The sequence below is a fragment of the Anarhichas minor genome, unplaced genomic scaffold, assembly GCF_050575085.1.
Source record: "Anarhichas minor isolate MPS153535 unplaced genomic scaffold, ASM5057508v1 ptg000062l, whole genome shotgun sequence".
Lineage (NCBI taxonomy): Eukaryota > Metazoa > Chordata > Actinopteri > Perciformes > Anarhichadidae > Anarhichas > Anarhichas minor.
In genome coordinates this window covers 5,232,501-5,251,901 of record NW_027466508.1, presented here as the reverse complement: position 1 = coordinate 5,251,901, position 19,401 = coordinate 5,232,501, and the positions used below count along the sequence as shown (strand labels likewise).

General features: G+C 44.4%; 1 protein-coding gene across 2 annotated transcripts in view; it reads left to right on the top strand.

Annotated features, from left to right (window-relative positions):
- LOC142933591 (AT-rich interactive domain-containing protein 3B) overlaps positions 1–19,401 on the top strand; it is a 47,330-nt gene that overhangs the window by 665 nt on the left and 27,264 nt on the right. For both annotated transcript variants that reach the window (XM_076077734.1, XM_076077733.1), the window contains exon 2: positions 1,026–1,655. In XM_076077734.1, coding sequence (XP_075933849.1) covers positions 1,032–1,655 — 624 coding nt within the window. In that variant the 5' untranslated portion in view covers positions 1,026–1,031. The remainder of the gene's footprint in view (positions 1–1,025; positions 1,656–19,401) is intronic.

Below are 19,401 nucleotides of genomic sequence, written 5' to 3'. Positions count from 1 at the left end.
TTTGTGCGCGAACTTATCCTAAAACCTGTTAACGTAACGTTACGCATATGTTATCTACGTATTGAGGATGTGGCAGCTAACGTTAGCTAATGCGGAAAAGGTGTACACTTTTTCTTTTTACACTTTTAACTCATTTATTTTCTCTTGGGTGATTGTGTGCCTTATTAAGATGTCCGGGTTACCATCCTTTTTTCATTTAACACTGACGTTTCTTCTCGAGGCTATTTAGAAGCAGGTCATCTTTCTCTCCGCTTAACCAGCTAGTTTGAACACTAGTTAGCTAACCTAGTTAAATGAAGGACCATCTGACTAAAACGCAATATTTGGGGCCAATTTTACACCCCTTGGTTTTTTTAAAGGCGTTCAAACGTGTATGCTGATAGCACTTGGATGTGAGAAGTCAATGTACTACTCCTACAATAACTCATAGTAATACTAGTTAGTGGATAACTAATTTTTCCTCCTCTGGTAGTACCAAAGAATGGTGGTTCGCTGCGTCAACGTTTATATGCAGCTGTGATGTCTGTGGACTCACTAAAACCTGACACTTTCTTCAGGATTGCTTTAGTCCTTTTTGCAAAGGTTTGGCTGCAGACTGTTGGCGATTTGTCCTGCTTCATTGTTTCCACCTTTGAGTTTCTATGTAAAAGCTGAAAGCCTAAGTCACCATGGAGAATACACATCTCGTTTGTGTATGTTAGCACGTATAGTCAGATTTATTGCTGTAATGCTGAAAATTTTCCAAGTTCCCCGGTATAAACATTGACTAAAGCGACTTACAGCAAGGAATTCCAATTTAGCAAGCTTCAGCTGCAGGAACCTGATGGAAAGGATATGGTTGGATTATCCATTTTATGGTATTATGTACAAATATGGCTCCTCAGTTCAAGTCTAGCTTTGTCTGTTGTGTTTTTGTGGTGGGGTGCATGTGCCGTTACATGTGTTTCATTTCATCCTGTCTAATGAGATAAAGGGGTAATTAGATTTCAGCATGTCATCCATGACTCCTTCACTTCCTCCCACAGCCCAGCATGTCTCAGGAGCCTGGTGTGGCCTTTCCTCAGAGCACCTCAACAGGGGGGATGAAGCTGGAGGCGGTCATGGAGCAGCTCCAGCGCCAGCAGCAGGCCCGACTGGAAATGGAGCGCAAGGAGAGGAAGCTGCGAGAGGCCCACATCATGTATGCTCAGCAGGTTGCTGCCCAGCAGGCCATCCTGGCGGCCGCCCGGGCGTCCGGGGCCAGCTTCATGGGCAAAGGTCTGGCTGGGGTGGTCCCCGGTGGCGGGTTGCTTCCCAGGGTCTCCAATCAGAGCAGTGTGGACTCTGAAAGGGAGGATGACGAGGACAGAGGCCGGGATTCTGGGGACGATGACGACAATGAGATGATGGAGGGGGACGAGGGCAGCGATGAGGATGAGGCAAGTGCCAGCGGTCTGGAGTTCCTCCGCAAGCAGACCCTGGCCTTGCAGCAGAGCGCGTCCCGCATCCCGGCCCGGCCGTTTGGCAGTTACTCTGCGTCGGCCCCCCAGAGGGCCCCATCCCCACCCATCAGAGTGAAGCAGGAACCCGACGAGGGCCTGTCTCCTGCGGGGCCTCGCTCTGCTACCTCTCCTAACGGACAGGCCGACTGGGGCTTTGATGATCACTTCAGACAGGTTAGTGCCCTGCTTTGGCTCCTAGCCGCACCATTTTATCCTTATTACGCCAATTCCTCTTTGAGTCTTCACCCAGTTATGTCTTTGCCCCTCAAACCAAAGCTTGCTTCTTGTCAGGTGTGTAAAGTTGGACATGAAGATATCCCTCTGCCAATCCTAATCTGTTCAACACTGTTCATTGTGACCCTAAAAGGGGTAAAGCCTTTTCACTGTTCACCCCCCCTGTTGAGTCTTTTGTTTGATATCTCAGTTCAGCCCCCTGCTGTGAGTAACTGCTTAATCTTGACCGTGTGACAAACCTCTCCAGCTTTTTAATCGTGAGACAATTCAAATCTCCGTGGATGGTTGACTGCCGATTGGCTTTTGTGGCTAACAATCCTCCCTAAGTGATTCCTGGCAGAGGGCCAGGCTGGGGAGCAATTTGTTCACACTCACTAGTTCTCTCCCTCTGCGCTCACATTGTGTGTGTGTGTGTGTCTCATTCTCTGTCCCTCTTGGCACTTTGCTCAGGCTCTGGTTTGGCTCTGATCCAGGTAGTGGAGTCAGCCAGGGCAGGACTGCTGCTGTGAGGCTGTGGGTGGTAGGCCGGGTCAGCACGAGGATTTTGGGTGGGTGGGAAGTTTGGATGTAGTACACAGTAGCAACCTGCCCCCGCCTGCCCCAACCCAAGATTTTCGGCTGTGTGCCAAGTGCACTTTCCCTTGAAGGTAAATATTGCCTCAGCACAGTGTTACAAAACGCTGGAATGCCAACTGGGAACCAAGCCCGAGCTACATGTGGTTCAGCATCATGGCTTGAGACGTAGCAGGTTAAAGAGAGCTCAGCAGCAGCATGTGGGTGATATAAAAAGCCGTAGTTGCACAAGAGTGGGCAGTGTCAGAGGACAAATCTGAGCTTGATTAGTGGGCTGAGGGTGCTCGACTATCATGTGTCTCGATTTTATTACTGTCTATTTAAAGGCAAATGTCTTTGAATGGTGCTTCTCTAGACCACATTTCCTAATTTAGGGAAGGCAGTAGTATAGGGGTGGGAGGAGGAGCAGCAGTAGTAGTCTTCGTTTTATATCGTTGTATATCAACCAGAGCCTCTGCCCTTACAGGGATTTGCAGGAGAATATTTTAAAAACATTGCATGAATATCAGTGTTGTATGGAATGGAGTTTCATTGCATTGTTTTCATAGGCGTCAGGAAGCGTGAAGCAGTATTATACTGCGAGGTGGCCAGGCTTTGTGTGAACGTTGTCGGAGCGGAAGATCTCAGCAGCTAAGTTGTAGCTGACCAGAGCCCTATCTGTGGCCCGGTGTCTTTTATTAGGGGAGGCGGGCCGAGCCTGGGGGTTGGGGGAGGCATTATGGGACGAGAATTGGTCTGGCCTTTTTTTTTTTTTCTTTTTTTTTTTGTTTCCTCTCTTTTATCTTTCCTGTCATTATGTCAGCTCTGCAGTATTTAATGACGGCTCATCTCTTCAGGCAGTTTCAGGTTGCACCGCTGTAGGGGGAGGGGGACAGTGGAGGCAGGGGAACAGTTTTTCTTTTTTCTTTTTTTGATGTCATTGTCTTCAAGAGGCCAAAGACGAGCCTGTCAGATGCCGCAAATACAGATCACTTATAATAATGTTGACAGCAGCTTTTTCTAAAAAAGCAGTGACAAGAGGCCAGGTGGGATGGCTAGCACGGAGGACCATTTACATTAACATTTAATGTGGCCAGTCACAGGCCACAGCAGACCATACAGAGCGTGGCTGCTGATTTCATCTGTAGCAGACAAACAGGATGTCCATGTCTAGTTGCTAGTTCAACAATATGTGAAGTAACTTAAGGGTCACATGTAGCTCCTAAACAATGGGTGGAACACGAGTGACACACCGCAGTTGCCACCAGCAGCAACACTTGACTGACAACCGTTTGATTAGTCTGTCTTGTAGTCCTGTACTCCTAAGGGTTTTGAGTGTATGAGTGGCGAGGGGCCTGTACAGGTCAGATGGGGGGGGTGGACAGACACGGGTAGCCAGTGTTTTCATGTCAGTGATGTATGTGCGGTGACCTCAGGCCCTGTCCTAAACAGCAGAGTAAATAATCGTCAAACAAGGGGATGGACAAAGGCGTCGGGTGGAGAGTAGATGGCTAGGGTGGGCAGCCGGCCGGCCTCAGCAGTGGGGACACAGGCTGCGTGACCCCTGTAATCCACCCCCCACCCCCCCCTCCTCGCATACGGACATACACAAGGCCCCTAACGCTCCTTGTGATAATCCCTCTGTGATTAATAGTTTTAATCATGGAGTGCGGAACACGGATTGTGTTTTACGTCGCGAGAGAGAGAGAGAGAGAGAGAGAGAGAGAGAGAGAGAGAGAGAGAGAGAGAGAGAGAGAGAGAGAGAGAGAGAGAGAGAGAGAGAGAAGAGAGAGAGAGAGAGAGAGAGAGAGAGAGAGAGAGAGAGAGAGAGAGAGAGAGAGAGAGAGAGAGAGAGAGAGAGAGAGAGAGAGAGAGAGAGAGAGAGAGAGAGAGAAAAAAGCAGTGGCTTTCGATCCGCAAGGCTCACAAGTTTTCCGTTCACACGCTGTTTGTTCCCCCCGTGGCACTCTGTCCTCCGACAAATGAGACGAAGTGGAGGCCGTGAGCAGAGCGCGTCTACATTTGAATTGCTATGATCACAGCGGGAGAGTAATGACAAGGCAAGAGGACTTAGAAACCGACATGAGTCCATCGCCCATCACAGGGCTGAATAATACGTTTCAGGAGCGCTCGCCAGGCTTTGAAACGAGGCATCAAGTTGACAGAACGGGGGCCACATTTGAAATATTCCCAATTGGGGCATTGCATTAGTGCTCTTGTATAATTGATATCCCATGATTCAATGAAGACAATTGTATCTAGAATGCTTAATATTACACAATTCGGTTCCCTTTTTCATCGGGTCACATAAACTAACGGCCAAGAACGTAAGTCAATTTTGATTGTACAAGGTAATGCAGTTAGCGGGCTCTATTACAAGAGGCTGGATAATTACCCCCTACGGTCTGATTAGATTTGCAGTTTGTCATTAGGGTCGGATCAGAGAGGTTTTATTGAGGAAATGCTGCAAACCAGGTCAGGATAAGATGGAAAACGTTGCCGTTTCATCATTGAAGACTAATGCTACATCCACACTACTATGTTTTGCTACGTTTACACTGAGCGTCCACACTACGCCGGCGTTTTCGAGCACCGAAGACGGATAAGTTTGAAAACTCCGGGTTGCGTTTTCGTGTGGACGGCCGAAACCAAATAAGTTTGGAAACGATGACGCCCACACCCGCGTTCGCTACGTCATTGGTTCTTAGCAGTCACGACGTGTACTTCCCTGATTCGTCACACGTCTATCACGTGACCCTTACCCGGAAGCTCACAAACAACATTGATTACCGATCGACTACCAGGTTAATTCAACATGGAGAACTGATTACAGGCGATGCTGACCTTGTTGTCTTTACTAGCAGCTGTTGTTCAGTTAAATTATGCATTTCTGCAGTGGAAGCAGCTGTTATTGGAGCGACTAGTGAGCAGCATGACCAGCGGCGTTATCAGCCCTACGGAACGGCCGTCTGAAGTCACGGTTAGCAGCTTTAGGGAGGATGATGGACACAAAACGGAGGACTTTCCTGTCCTTATTAATGCAAAACATGAATTGCTCTCCAGTACGACAGAGACCTCAGCCACCAGCAGAGCTACGAGTGAGAACAGACAACAACGAAACCGAGAGGAAACAAGTGAGAGACGTGGATTGACCACATTCATGGACCCATAATCTAGTAAACCTTTGTGTAAATGTTGATTTTAAAGTGAATTTGATGTGTGTGAGAGAGAGAGAGAGAGATAGAGCAAGACCCGCAGCGCTGTAACTAACGTTAAGCCTGAAAAATAAAACTTTCCACGAAATGTGTCTGTTTTGAGTTTATATAGAGAAAGATTTTAGAGAAGATCTTAAGTATCAAACACGACCTTTCATTATTAAAGACTACTTTATTACTCTGTCGTATTTTTTTAACTTAGCAACCAATCTACTTCCTGTTTACACCGGCATGCCCAGTGCACGTGAATAGGTACGTGCTATTTGTTTTCGTCTGGACGGAGATCAATTCGAAAACGATGCTGAAAACGCCGTGTGGACGGAGATCGTTTTAAAATGAATACAGAGTAGTATGGACATGGCCTAAGTAAGTCAGTGCAAAAACAGCACTTGCATTTGCCCGGGTAGAACACAAGAAGCCACAACTAGACTACAACTTGTGCGAGGGATACATTTGACTCAATAGAAGTGGTGGCCATCAAAGGCAAACGGACCACATTGGTCCAAATCTGGTGTCTGGGGTGGGGGGGTGCATCTGTTACTGCCGAGCCCCTTCGTCGTTTGCCACCCTTGAGCCCTGCTTCTGCTGCTCGAGCACTGCAGCCGGTCTGTTGAGCCGGCGCTGTTGCATAATTTAGCTGCCGCCCCAGCAACAACATCAGCCAGGAAGTGAGGAGCTGCACGGCTGCAGCGCAGAGATCAATACGGGTTGTGTGCGAGCTTTTAGAGGCAGGAATGTTTGGCCTCGTTTATGGCTCATTTATGATAAATGAGGAGGACGTTGTGTTTAGCAGATGAGCTCAAGTTATCATTTTGACGGTGGGGTAATATGGAGCGAATCCACCCCTGGTGAATCGGCACCACCCACTGCAGCGTGGTTGGGAGGGCCACTGGATGTGCGAGAGAAGCGCACAACAGTATCACCATGAGCCAGGACGCCTCACTGCCTGATGTGCACGCTGCGCGTATGCCAACCTGACCTGATTCCTGCTCGCCGACCGCTACGTCTCACATGCCATAACTGTCGGTGGGTTTCAAATGGTGTACTTAGTCTTATTCCGTTTACTGGACTTCCTGTTATGCTGATGTAATAAGGCTGGAATTACCATCTGACCCCAGTTTGTACGAACCGCTTGCAAATGGAGGTAGTTCACATGAGAAATAATGAGGAAGGCTGAGGTCCATTAAAACACGTCGCAGTGCTTGAAGAAGCGCGAGTGTGACGCGTGGAACCTGTATTTTCTCTTTGCTATGTGCAAACTGTTGAGCTACACGGGGAAATGAAAACCTCAACCCAGACTGCTCACTTCTGCTGCGAACAGTGACAACAATGCTTTCATATCACAATGAATACATTGTTTCACCGAGGCGACCCAGAATCGAAGAATGTTACAGTAAAGTAGCAGTTGGGGACCAACTCAAATGAGTATCTGTGCCCTTTAGCTGTTTCTATATCACAGACACGTCATACTTGTTCAACCAGAACAACTCCAAAATGAATGCGACGCGTACACTGCTGAAACAGATGGTTAAAAGATGCATGTTTTTTGGTTTATATGAGGTGTTGCTCTGGTATTTTCCAGCTTGTGTTTGTAGTTCAACGCTGCGTGAACCTCGCTTCGCCTCATTGACAGCAGGCCGTGGCTGGTCGGGTGGGATGGAGGCGACTGGGCTTTTAACTCTGGGTTGCCTTTTTAAAATGGCATTTTTCTGATTGATGCTGCTCTTTGCTTAATGCAGCCCGACCGGTATGGCTACGGTTGAATTTGTGTCTGGATGGAAACAAATAAAGGCACATTTAATGATGCGTAATTAGATTCTGCACTTCCAGTTTCCAGTAGAGTTGGTGTCTAGGTGTCTGTTTTGTTTAAAAATAGGTCAAAAAGGAAGTAATACAAATATATATTCTTTAAACCATAAAATGAATTATCAAAGTATTTATCCAAATAGCCCAGCCGGTGAACTGTGCATGGCAATGACCACATGATGCGATAATTTGAAAACTGAGCTGGTGACATTTTTGGAAGCTGCCAAATATTAATCTGGATGAACTAAAAATTGCCAATATCACATAGTAGTGTAGCAATGTTTGTTTCTATTTCAATGTGCTTAAGTGCCACTCTGCTGGCTCAAGTGACCTGAGCTTGCTCAACTGAGATATTAACCTTTTTATGGTTGTTTGTTTTGGTACAGTAGTGTGGATGGTAACAATCAATTATAAATGCCAGAGTGGGTGGGTATTTTTTCACATGCAAATGATGGTTTCAGATTGACCTGAATAAGAGTGTTTAGTGTAATCGTGCTGGCACAGAGCAGGCTTCATTTTGTGCTGACCTGCTCTTAACAGCCATGTGCGGACGATCCCCCCTGCCCAGAAATAGAGGTATTGAATTTAGTAGCTAGATGAAGGGGCGGAGGTAGAGGGGTGGGGTGGGGGGGGGGGTAGGAGACTGACTGTGGAAGGAGAAGAGGGGCTAGTGGTCTGGCTCAACACACTACGCTGCCCCACCCAGAGGAAACATTCCAGACGGAATTAAAGAGTTAACTCTTCAAACAGTGAACATTCCCACCGGGGGCTCCCAACAAGAGACGGGGGGGATGCGTGTGTGTGTCCGTGTTGTAGTCGGGCTCCTGATTGGTGATCTTTCAATTCATTTCACTCAGTGTCACAGGGGCTGTAAAAGAAAAAAAGCCAAAGGGCCTGAATGGGAGGAGCTGGATGGGAGGGGCCCGCTGGTGCAGGCAGAGACACTTTCTTTTATTTCTTTTATATATTTGTTCGAGTCCCAAAGGGCACATCTGCTTCTGGCAGACGGGAGGAAGCTTTTCATGGTGTGTCCAGTCCCCTCACTGTGGTCTGGTCTAACACAGCACTAGTGGGCAGTGTGTAGTCTGTCATGATGAGTCTACCATCCATGCTCAAGACTGCTGGATCTGGGTTGTGTTCATGGAGTCCTGGTCCTGCGTCCTTGAGAGGATACCTACTCTTTTCTCTGTTAATTGCATTCAAAGTTGCATTTTCACTCGACATTGTCAATGCGGGTGAAATATGTGCCACACTTGTATCCTAGATGGAGAACCAAAAGGTCTTTTAAATGGAGCTCGGTGGTCCCACGGTTTGAAGACAATTGGCAACCTGCTGTGTCTTTAAGTATTTATAACGCGCCATAGAAGAGTTTTGTGTTTTCAAGTACAGTCAGTTTTTCTAGCATCATGCCTGTTGAAATGGATGTTACATATCCAACAATAAACTAAATAAATAAAACATCGTCTTAATTTAATTAAGAGTGGCAATTGTGATCCTGACGTAGATCATATTTGGGCTTTCCCCATGTCTCATGTTTATATCTCTTTAAGAGAGGGATAGAAGACGCAGCTGTTGCGATGCTGAAAAGCTCATTTCCTTTGTGGCTTTATTATCTACTGTATATGCGTTAGTGATTTGCATTGTTGTCATGTTTGCGTAAAGTTGGTCCCCTGGAACACTGGTTGTTCTCCATTCAGACCCCAGTTGACTTGCACTAGCACCTTGAGTACCAGAAATGTGTTCGGGAGTGCTCCTCAGTACAGACCCATTGTTATCTTGCCTTGCCGAATGTGCCACAAGGTCTCCTTGCCTTTTTAGTAATGGAGGTGTCTGCCTTTCAGCTGAGGCAACATCCTGCAAATGGCTTCTTGGATGACCCCTCATCGTCACTGAGGGCCACGCCGTTCGTCTCCATTTAATTGAATTGAAAGGCAAAAAGTTCTCTCATTGAAATGCAAATGTCGTATGTCCATTAGAGATGTCACACTTTATATATATTTAATTTTTTTTCCAAATTGACCCTGAAGGACTGACTTCCTTGCTTCTAATGGAAACTGAGCTACTGATGCCTGCTGTAATTTGATCAGTTGCTCGTGAAACCACAAGCCCCCCCCCCCCCCCCCCCACACACACACACACACACAGAGAGACACACACACACACACACACACACACTGCTGGTTCCATTCGTCCTTTACAACCACTCCCACTCAGCATATCTCAACACACCTGCCCTTTAATGAAGGCAAACAGAGAGAGGGGAATAGCCGAATGAAACGCAGACAAACAAAGACATCCACCAGCCCCTTTGGCAGCTGCATGGAGGTAGAGCCAAGGTCGAATGACACCGTTGAGCAAAGTCTCCTTGACTTTTATATAGGCTGACTGTATATAGTGATACATACGGTGCACATGTATATAGACTGCTGGTCACGCTGTGCGTCGTACTGACCGTTGGCACGGTATGCAAGGTCCTGTTGTCATTATACCATGTGCAGTATGGTTAAATATGTACTGTGTGGTTAACTTGTTGATCTGTCTGTCTGCACCACTGCTCACAGGGTTCTTCTCTGCATGTGCTTTATCGAAAGGGATATTGATGCTACATAGAAAAAAAAATGCAAAATACACACTTCTGCCGTGTTTTCCAGCATGAAAGCATGTTAAGTTAAACTTATTTTTCTAAGTGTAACCGTCCTCTTAAAGTATTGGTCACACAAATAAATTGCAAGAATATAATCATCAAAGCAGGGGTCGGTAACATTGGAGAAACCAGCAAGAGTACGCTGTAAAATAAACCAACCAATAAACCCAGCCTATTGTGGCCAACTCTTTTCCAATGGAAGGAGCTAGTAGCACAAGAGAGTCACAGAAATGATACTCTTTTCAATACCTTAAGGAGTGTTTTTTTTTTTTTTTTTTCATTTTAGTAAAGAAGCCTTACTTCTCAAATGTAAAACTAAGCAGCTGTGTAAGGACTTTGCCTGAATAAAAAAACATCTCAAAAACTGGCTAAATAATATTGTGACTGTGCTGTCTACACACTTCGTTTGGTGCCCAAAAAAGCGTTGTGGTTCGATACACAATTCCATGTGAAGTGACTTCACAAAAAACAAACCATTCACAGTGGTTTGTGCCGTTATAACATCCAAACTGTAGGACTGCTCAACATAGATAAATCAGATAAAGGTTCTTGAACACTGTGTGATATACTTTTTTAACCCTGAGGAGAACTATGTGATAAGTTTAATGATAACATAGTTTGCAGTTGGGGTGTAGCCTGTGTCATAACAGGGACACAAAGTACCGTGACATTAATGAGAACATTTTTGTTACAGCCAAAAAAACGTCTCCAACTGGCAAACCGCAAAAGATATGATCTCTTTTGGCCTCTGGCCTCCATGTCGCTCCTTGTAGAAAGGGCCAGGCAGCGACGAGGTGAAGAGTGAGAGTCGTCTATTGTTAGTGGCTTTTATTGGCTGCCTCCTCAGACTGTTTTGGCTGAGCGCCAGGCTGTTGTCGGACCTGCAGGTGGTAACTGTGTCAAGGCCCTTGGGTAAACACCGCAGAGAAGGAGGTGAAAGAGCTACTGGAGGCTTTCCTTTCACTGTAGCCTGCCGGCTTTTCAGTCTGCACAGTCATCGCGCTGCCTGCCAAAATCCCATGTAGTTTATAATAGCATGTGGCCAGGTTGTTTGGCTGCCAAGTCTTCAAACATAAGTCGCGTGTAGTCACGTGCTTATAAGAGGGAGCTACCAGCAGAGGAGGAAGTAAAGGAAGAAAAAAAAAAAGAAGAGGTCCTGGCTGCTGCCCAGGAAACGTCGCATTACACTGAAAGCAATGTGTTCACAGCTCAGCTTCCAACATTTACATTCTGCACTCGGGGCTGTGCACCGCTCCCGAAGCGGCTCACTTCCTGAATCACAATCAACACAAGAAAAGCAACAGTAAGCAAAGTCTGTCAAATCCTTAATGTTGTGCTTGTGTAAAAGCAGCTTCTTTCATAAAGGGAAAAAAAAAAACACGATTCCTGCTAGCGTGAGCAAAGTCCTGCCCTCTCTTAATCAGTCAACTAATGATTGAATAAGATTTCTACAGTCGGTTAGTCATTTTTTAATGCTTTTCATCCCGAATGACTTATTTCAAAGAAGCTTAGGAGCACATCTGGTAAATGCAAGATTTTAAATCTTTTGTGTAATTCCTTGTGGAGAAACTCTGTTTTCCACTGTGAATTTCTTTGATCGAGGACAGCCCTAGTTGGTATTTTTGAATAATGAAATCAAACAAGCTAAACAAGTTGACACATTTTGATGACGTGAAATTTCGAGAAGTGGAATTAAAAATCTGATGCATGTTATGAACAAAAAAAAGGGAAAAAATAAGTGCTTCGAGCTGAATTTCCTCCCTATTATCAGTCTGTGTATGTAGCTTTATAGACATAAACTATCTGAGAGATGGGGAACATCAGACCCTTTTTAGATTCACGTTTGCATGTATTTTTTGCGGAACACAAATGACTGGATGCACCACTCGTAAGGGTAGTATTGAATCATTTCAGATGACAAAAAACACATCATGCTCTGACCTGCAGCTGATCTGGTTAATAGACACTCACACTGTGAATAGTACTATGGACCATGTCAACTGCAGTCAATAATTTCAAAAGCCACGTTAGTAAATGATTAAAGAGTGGCACAGAAAATTGAATTATTAACTGCAGGGGGACTGCAGTGAATATAGGTTACTATAAGAACTGTATGTTGTAGCCCGGGGAGGCCAATAAGCCCATGCTTGATGTCCTTCAGTGTGATGGAGCCTGCAGTGCACATTTTTATTTCCCTTTTGCACTTATATTATTTGACAGCAGCAATCTAATCTTGCCACGTCTCGCTCACCTTAAGCAGGTACCGACTGAGCCGGTGACGTCTGTCTGAAATTTACATAATCACGAGTATCCGATCACGAGGCTCTTTCCTAATGAACATCAGCATATTAATGTGGAACACGGTTCAATAGTGTTTGTGGCGGCAGATTTGGGATATCCCAACCCCCAGTGGAGCCAGCCTTGATTTAACCGCCATCTGGTCAAACAAAGACATCTCAGGTTTTCTGCCATGAATAAATGTGATTAGAAAACCTGAGGAAGCTTTGAGCACAGGGAGGATGTGTAGTCCGAGCTAGTAGTAGTAACATCTACTGAACGACTGATTTACTGAGTGAGCATACGAATAAAAATGAAGGCAAATTAGATGGAGTTACTTGTTCTTTATGGAGGCAGCACGGTTGACACGCACTCTTAGTGTTTAGTTGAATCGATAATGGTATATAGGCGAGCTGCGCACCATCGAAGCTGAATTACATTCAAATAAGGTTCAGTGAATGTACCCTGCAAACAGCTGCTTACCTGTGATTCTGTAAACCCTGTATGTCTTTGCATTTATTGGTTTTATTATTCACAGTATGCGCTTTTTTTTTTTGCTGCTGCTGTTTCATTCAATGCAGTCTGTTTGCTCTGTTATCAATATCATATTCCCTGCTGCTGCAACAGCCCAATTTCCCTGTGAGAATCATTACAGTTTTGTCTTATCTGATCCTATATATCGTACCTCAGTGATGTCCGTTTATGGATTGAACTGCAGCATGGAGAAGTATAAAGCAGGCTTTTAATTGGGTTCTGTAGCCTGAGGCTGTCAACAATTTATTTATATAGTTTGACTAAGCATAATAATTCATGTGCGAAGTATCATGTCTTCTTAAACCAGCTTTTTTTTATGATATGATCTGTGTTTGTAAGTTTGGTCAGTAGGTTATATGTATGTTAATATAATGATGAACAATACATGAAATGAGTTGGCACAACATTGTTTTGGAGTTTTTTTTGCAGACGCAAGCACCCATGATGCACTGGGGCCAGGGCCTGTGATGCAGCAAGTCCTTGGTTGGTTTTCCGTGGGACAGGCATTGCCCAATAAAGAAAGGCGATGAGCACTGTAGCTGGCACTTCTTTTAGCATGGCTGGTTTTATTTTTTTTATTTTATTTTTTTATTTTTTTTTATTTTTTAAACTCATCCACCAACAAAGAAAGACCAAACAAACATTTAATTTTTGTTGTGCACACGACTCACACCCTGACCATATTCATATTCTCAAATTATAAACCAGTTAGATCGTCCATATTACCGTGGCACGTCATTTGGGTGGTCACATACAAGTCCAGTGTTGAGTTAATGAGAAATGTGTTCTAATATCCAAACCAGTCAAGTGTAAATGACAGAAATAATGGTATTATTTCACAGGAAAGCAATTTTTCTTTTTTTCTTAAACCAATTGACTTAATAGCTTCTTGCTAAAATTGATGATTGCATGGCTTCCACAGCAACGACACTCTGAACGTTTGTTTTCTTAAACATTTCGGTTCAACAATTCCCACACTAACCAGGAGTTTGGTTGTTTTTGTGTGCCGCTGTAAGCGTCCAGTAGAGATGTAGTGGCTCGTTGGCCCCTGGAGATGAGCTCCAGATGCATGACGGGCTGCATCATCCCAGCAGGGGTCCCTGGGGGGGAGGGGGTCAGGCCAGGCCTGGCCTGTCAGAGGTGGAATGCCCCTGCACACTTAACGCTGGCTGAGAGGAAACAGATACCATTGGCTCTGAACGGAGAAATAGCTCCCTATCGATTAGACTCCACAGAAAGCTGTGAATTGCGCTTATGGTTTGAACATTTGATACTGCAGATTCAGAGAGATAGTCATAACACCAACTTCTCTGATGGCGGTAACCCACACATCACACCTCTCTGCCCCACCACCAAACACCCGGATAAAGAATTAATCTACCCATCTGACTGCAGGCGCCGTGACCTCTGTCGTTTCATATGTAACGAGATGTGATGCGTCCTAATAGAAATGAAGGAATTTCTTTTTGTTGATTGCGAATGTGTCGAGTTCCTGGCTCTGTCAGTGTAATGAGAATGTATATAAAGGCCTATCAGGTCCGTGTGATGTCTCCAGCTGCCATTAGCACGGGGGTGAAGTGGATGCTTGCTCTTTGGGAGATGTGAGATATGCCAGGTATTTTTAGCCAAAGCTTTTAACCCAGAAGAACCGGCTAATAGCTGCTTTGACCTGAATGCAGCCGTATAGCTTCTGGCTCAAAGCAGCATTGATTACACGGGGTTTTTACAATTTGTTTAGCCTGAATGTGCTGTGAGAGGATGAATTTGTGTCCTTGTGAAATGATGAGTGCTTTGCATATCGGGGACAACTTAATATATGTCACTGTACACTTCGCGGCGCAAAACAAATGGCTTCAAATCAAATTATCGGTGAGGGGTTACCGAGGGGGCCTCACGCAAGCCTGTGCATACTTTAGTTGGAAAAACCGAGTCTAGTTTCTTATGGGCCCGAAGCAGCGCGGGAAAGGGTTAACTCTGGGAGTACTGTCTGTGGTGGCACAGATGTGATTCACTAAGATGTTTGCTCTGCCTGTGAAAGGGTCTTTCAACCAATGAGTGTGAACTTCTGGCCACACCAGCCTATAAACGATGCATTTGTGTGAGGCAGCGAAAGGGGCCAGCTAGTGTAATGGGGGATGGGGCCTCTGCCTGTGGAATGTGGTGTCTTGGTGAAAGGGCTGGAGCTGAACAAATGCAGTCAGTTTATTTGGCAAACCAGAGTTGCTGGTCACCAACAGACATGTTTACCCAAGAACAAAATATGCAGATCCACCCCTTTCTTTCAGACATAGGTCTTTCTTTTTCTCTCCCCATCTCTTTCTCTCTCGCAATTCTTTATTTTGTTCCTGTTTAAGTGGCTGTATTGACATGACTGCGCACAATACAATGTTACTAAAGCATGTTAACAAGAACTAGACCATATCTAAAAATACAAAAAGGGAAGGACATACAAAAGAGCTTTGTATAGGAATAATATAAGATCTAAATCTATGGAAAAGATGGTTGTTGTTCTCTCTCGCTCTCTCGTGTGAAATTGGATGAGGTGAAAAAGTGTGTTGATCAAGTTTTTCTTCTGCGTGTGTCTGCCTGCCTGCCTATTTTCATTCTGTCTCTCTATCTGTGACGACCCCCGCCCCCCTCTTTTTTTCCCTCTTTCTCTTTTTCAGCTTTGTAATTGGAGTGATTAATGGAGGGAGGGGTGGTCTTGCCTAAAGGCTTGTTTTTCAGTGGCCTGTTTAGAGGTGCTGGGGCCGGGGCAGGTACCAACACGTTCTCCCCCCTGGACGTTTAGCCCCCTTCATCCCGGCCTCTTTGTCTGTTCCCCCCCAATATCCTGACATCTGCTCCAGCCACAAATGTGGCCGCACACTTGGCGGCAGGCGTCCCCCCCCCCCCCGGGGTCCTGTTCTCCGCTGCCGGGCCTGCTCTCATGCGATATGTGACCCTTTTTTTTTATGCTCCATAGTAATTCTTAATGAGAGCAGAGAATCTGCGGTAGATCTGTTTGTAAGCAGGACCTCTGCCATATGTCTCCCGAGTGGCAGTGAGATTTACTTCCCTCTCGTCGCACATGGAATTATGATTAGCCGGAGCCCTTTGTTGGCGGTAGCGCATGGGCAGCTCACCATGAGATCTCTTACACTAGTTAGCAGATAAAGGATGCCATCCGCTCAGCTCCCGCCCCTCACCCACTAACTCCTCCCCACATCGAGAGCCACTATAAATGATCCACGGAGTCCCGCTGTGGGATCAAGCCCCCAATTATTTGATTTGGATTAGAGATTGCTGCCCCCCGCAATGCTCGTTTTTGCAGGCATGCTGAGAGGAATCAGATTTGCTTTCTCTGGAAGACTAAAGGCATCTTGTTGTCGAGGAGATGAGGAAACAGGCTTACTACTTTGTGTGTGTGTGTATATATATATATATATAATCTGCTTTAATCACAGATCCAGTTCTCTTCACAGATACATGTACAAAACGGATACATTTTAAAGATGTCTTTACGTCTATCTCGGGTCGCTACATTTTTGTCATATTTTAGAGACAAATTAATTTCTTGTCGAGTCAAATGTGCAAAAATAAGCACGTTTAACTACCCAGCATGTGCGTAACTTCTTTTCTAGCTTCTCGGCATTCATCACTATTGTTGGCAGCGATCCAGATTTCTGTCCTTGATTGTGATTAAATTACTGCCGCTGTGTCTGTTTAAGAGATTTCCCCTGCTGAACTGTTTTGACAGCCAGCAATTTGGCTAAAAAAGATTAGTCCGGGAATGAGATGTTAAGAGTACCTGTGGGATGAGAGGGGCTCTGCTGTTATTGTGAGGTCCTGTTACTGGTGTACAGGAATGTTGGTGATTTTCACTAGGCACCCTCCCTCCCTCCCTGTGTCTGTATTCTGGCAGAGCTCGCGTTAAGCGCACAGCGACATTTTGTTACCCTTGATTTACCAGCTGCGGTTGCTATAGGGATTTTGCTTGTATGTGCATGTATTTAGGTTTTTTTATTGAGCATGGGAGTGGCTGTTTACACCCCCCTCTTAGATAGCTTGTTTAGGGTTTAACCATGGAAACCTTCACTGTGTTAGTCAAAGTTGGGGTGTCTCGTTGGAGGTGAAGGGGTTAAGTCACCCTGGTAGCTGTGATCCTGCCCTCATCTCGGTTTCCCTGGCGTGGCGGTAGATGACTGAGGATGATGAGTATTGACGTGTGCTGTGAGATTGCGTCCGGAGGGGGCTGGGGACTTCCCTGTGTTTGCACATCCAGGGCTATTGATTTGCCTCCCGTTCAATGGCTGTGGCCCAGGGGGACTTGAACTGCAGCGGGGAGCTGTGTAGGAGTGGGAACACAGAGAGCCATGACAGTAGCTCAGAGAGGGAAGACGGGGGTTAGGGGTATGGCTCAGGGACTAACGGGGCTTTAATATGGCACGTGCCTCTCTTCATTAGGCCTTGTTTAGTCTGCAGGGTTCAACTGGCAGGCCGCAAAACAACAACTGTTTTCAGGTCTGCTCCACATTTCAGATGAGGCATTGTGTCACTTTTTTTTTTTTTCTTTTTTTTTTTTTTCTGCGATCCCACAGGTCAGAGTCACCCAGTCTATCTATATAGTATAAAGTATGCAATTGGCTGCGGACTTTGGCTGCACCATATAGCGTTTCTGCATAGACATTGCGATGTGAACATTTGCAACTTTTTTGCTGCTTGATACAGAAGGAAAACTCGCGCAGTTCTCGTTTCCACGACTCATCCGGTGTTTCACGTTAATTACCTGCAGCCTTGGTAGACCCGCAATATTTTTACACTTGCACGTTGGATTCAACCTCGGCGGGTCAGAAACGGCCACTCGGCGTGGGAGGAGCCTCTCCCTGGTGCTGGCTGGTCCTCGCCGGGCACCTTTTCCTCCGTGGCAGTGCGCCGTGACCGCCTCTAGTAGGTTCGGCGTGGAAATCCCCGGGGTGAAAGTTGAATATTTCCTAAGCTCAGCGGCTGCTATTTGAGCCCACTCAACCTCCTACTGGAAGAGTGAAGGCAAATCACATGACGCTGTTATTAAGAACGAGCCTCTTCATCTAATAACAGCTCCACTATCAAATTGGAGAAGTGCTGTCAACATCCTGAGCAATCAATGTCATCCATCCCCCACTCCCCAAGCAGCAGCCATTAACCCTTCTTGTTCCGGCATGCCTGGCCTCACTAAAATGGTGGCTCTACTCCAGACATCTTTCTATAATGGCTGCGTAGAATTAACCCCGAGCCATGTATCGACATTCAAATGGGAGTTTTTTTTTTTGTCGTTTGTCCGGGGCAGATGGAGGGATGCAAAGAATGTCAACTTGTTGCAGACGGAGGGTTGCCCACTGTGCTGTACGACAATGAATGCACCATTCAGATGTATGCATTTAACAACTGTGGTACACTCAAAATGGGGTTTCGTTTTTTTTTTTAGGAAAAGCAGCCAAATCTTCTGAAATAATGACACGGATTTTTTAAGGACGTAAAACTGCACTAATTAATTTATTGTCAGCGCTAGAAGAACAGTGGAGGGCGATGACCCATTTTTGAAAAACTCTACAGAAGAATACCAAATGAAAACATGTGAGTATAAACGCCCCTCCACCCACCTCGGCGATGACCAGCTATATATATATATATATATATATATATATATATATATATATATATATATATATATATATATATATATATATATATATATATATATATATATATATATATATATATATATATATATATATATATATATCTATCTATCTATCTATCTATCTATCTATCTATCTATCTATCTATCTATCTATCTATCTATCTATCTATCTATCTATCTATCTATCTATCTATCTATCTATCTATCTATCTATCTATCTATCTATCTATCTATCTATCTATCTATCTATCTATCTATCTATCTATCTATCTATCTATCTATCTATCTATCTATCTATCTATCTATCTATCTATCTATCTATCTATCTATCTATCTATCTATCTATCTATCTATCTATCTATCTATCTATCTATCTATCTATCTATCTATCTATCTATCTATCTATCTATCTATCTATCTATCTATCTATCTATCTATCTATCTATCTATCTATCTATCTATCTATCTATCTATCTATCTATCTATCTATCTATCTATCTATCTATCTATCTATCTATCTATCTATCTATCTATCTATCTATCTATCTATCTATCTATCTATCTATCTATCTATCTATCTATCTATCTATCTATCTATCTATCTATCTATCTATCTATCTATCTATCTATCTATCTATCTATCTATCTATCTATCTATCTATCTATCTATCTATCTATCTATCTATCTATCTATCTATCTATCTATCTATCTATCTATCTATCTATCTATCTATCTATCTATCTATCTATCTATCTATCTATCTATCTATCTATCTATCTATCTATCTATCTATCTATCTATCTATCTATCTATCTATCTATCTATCTATCTATCTATCTATCTATCTATCTATCTATCTATCTATCTATCTATCTATCTATCTATCTATCTATCTATCTATCTATCTATCTATCTATCTATCTATCTATCTATCTATCTATCTATCTATCTATCTATCTATCTATCTATCTATCTATCTATCTATCTATCTATCT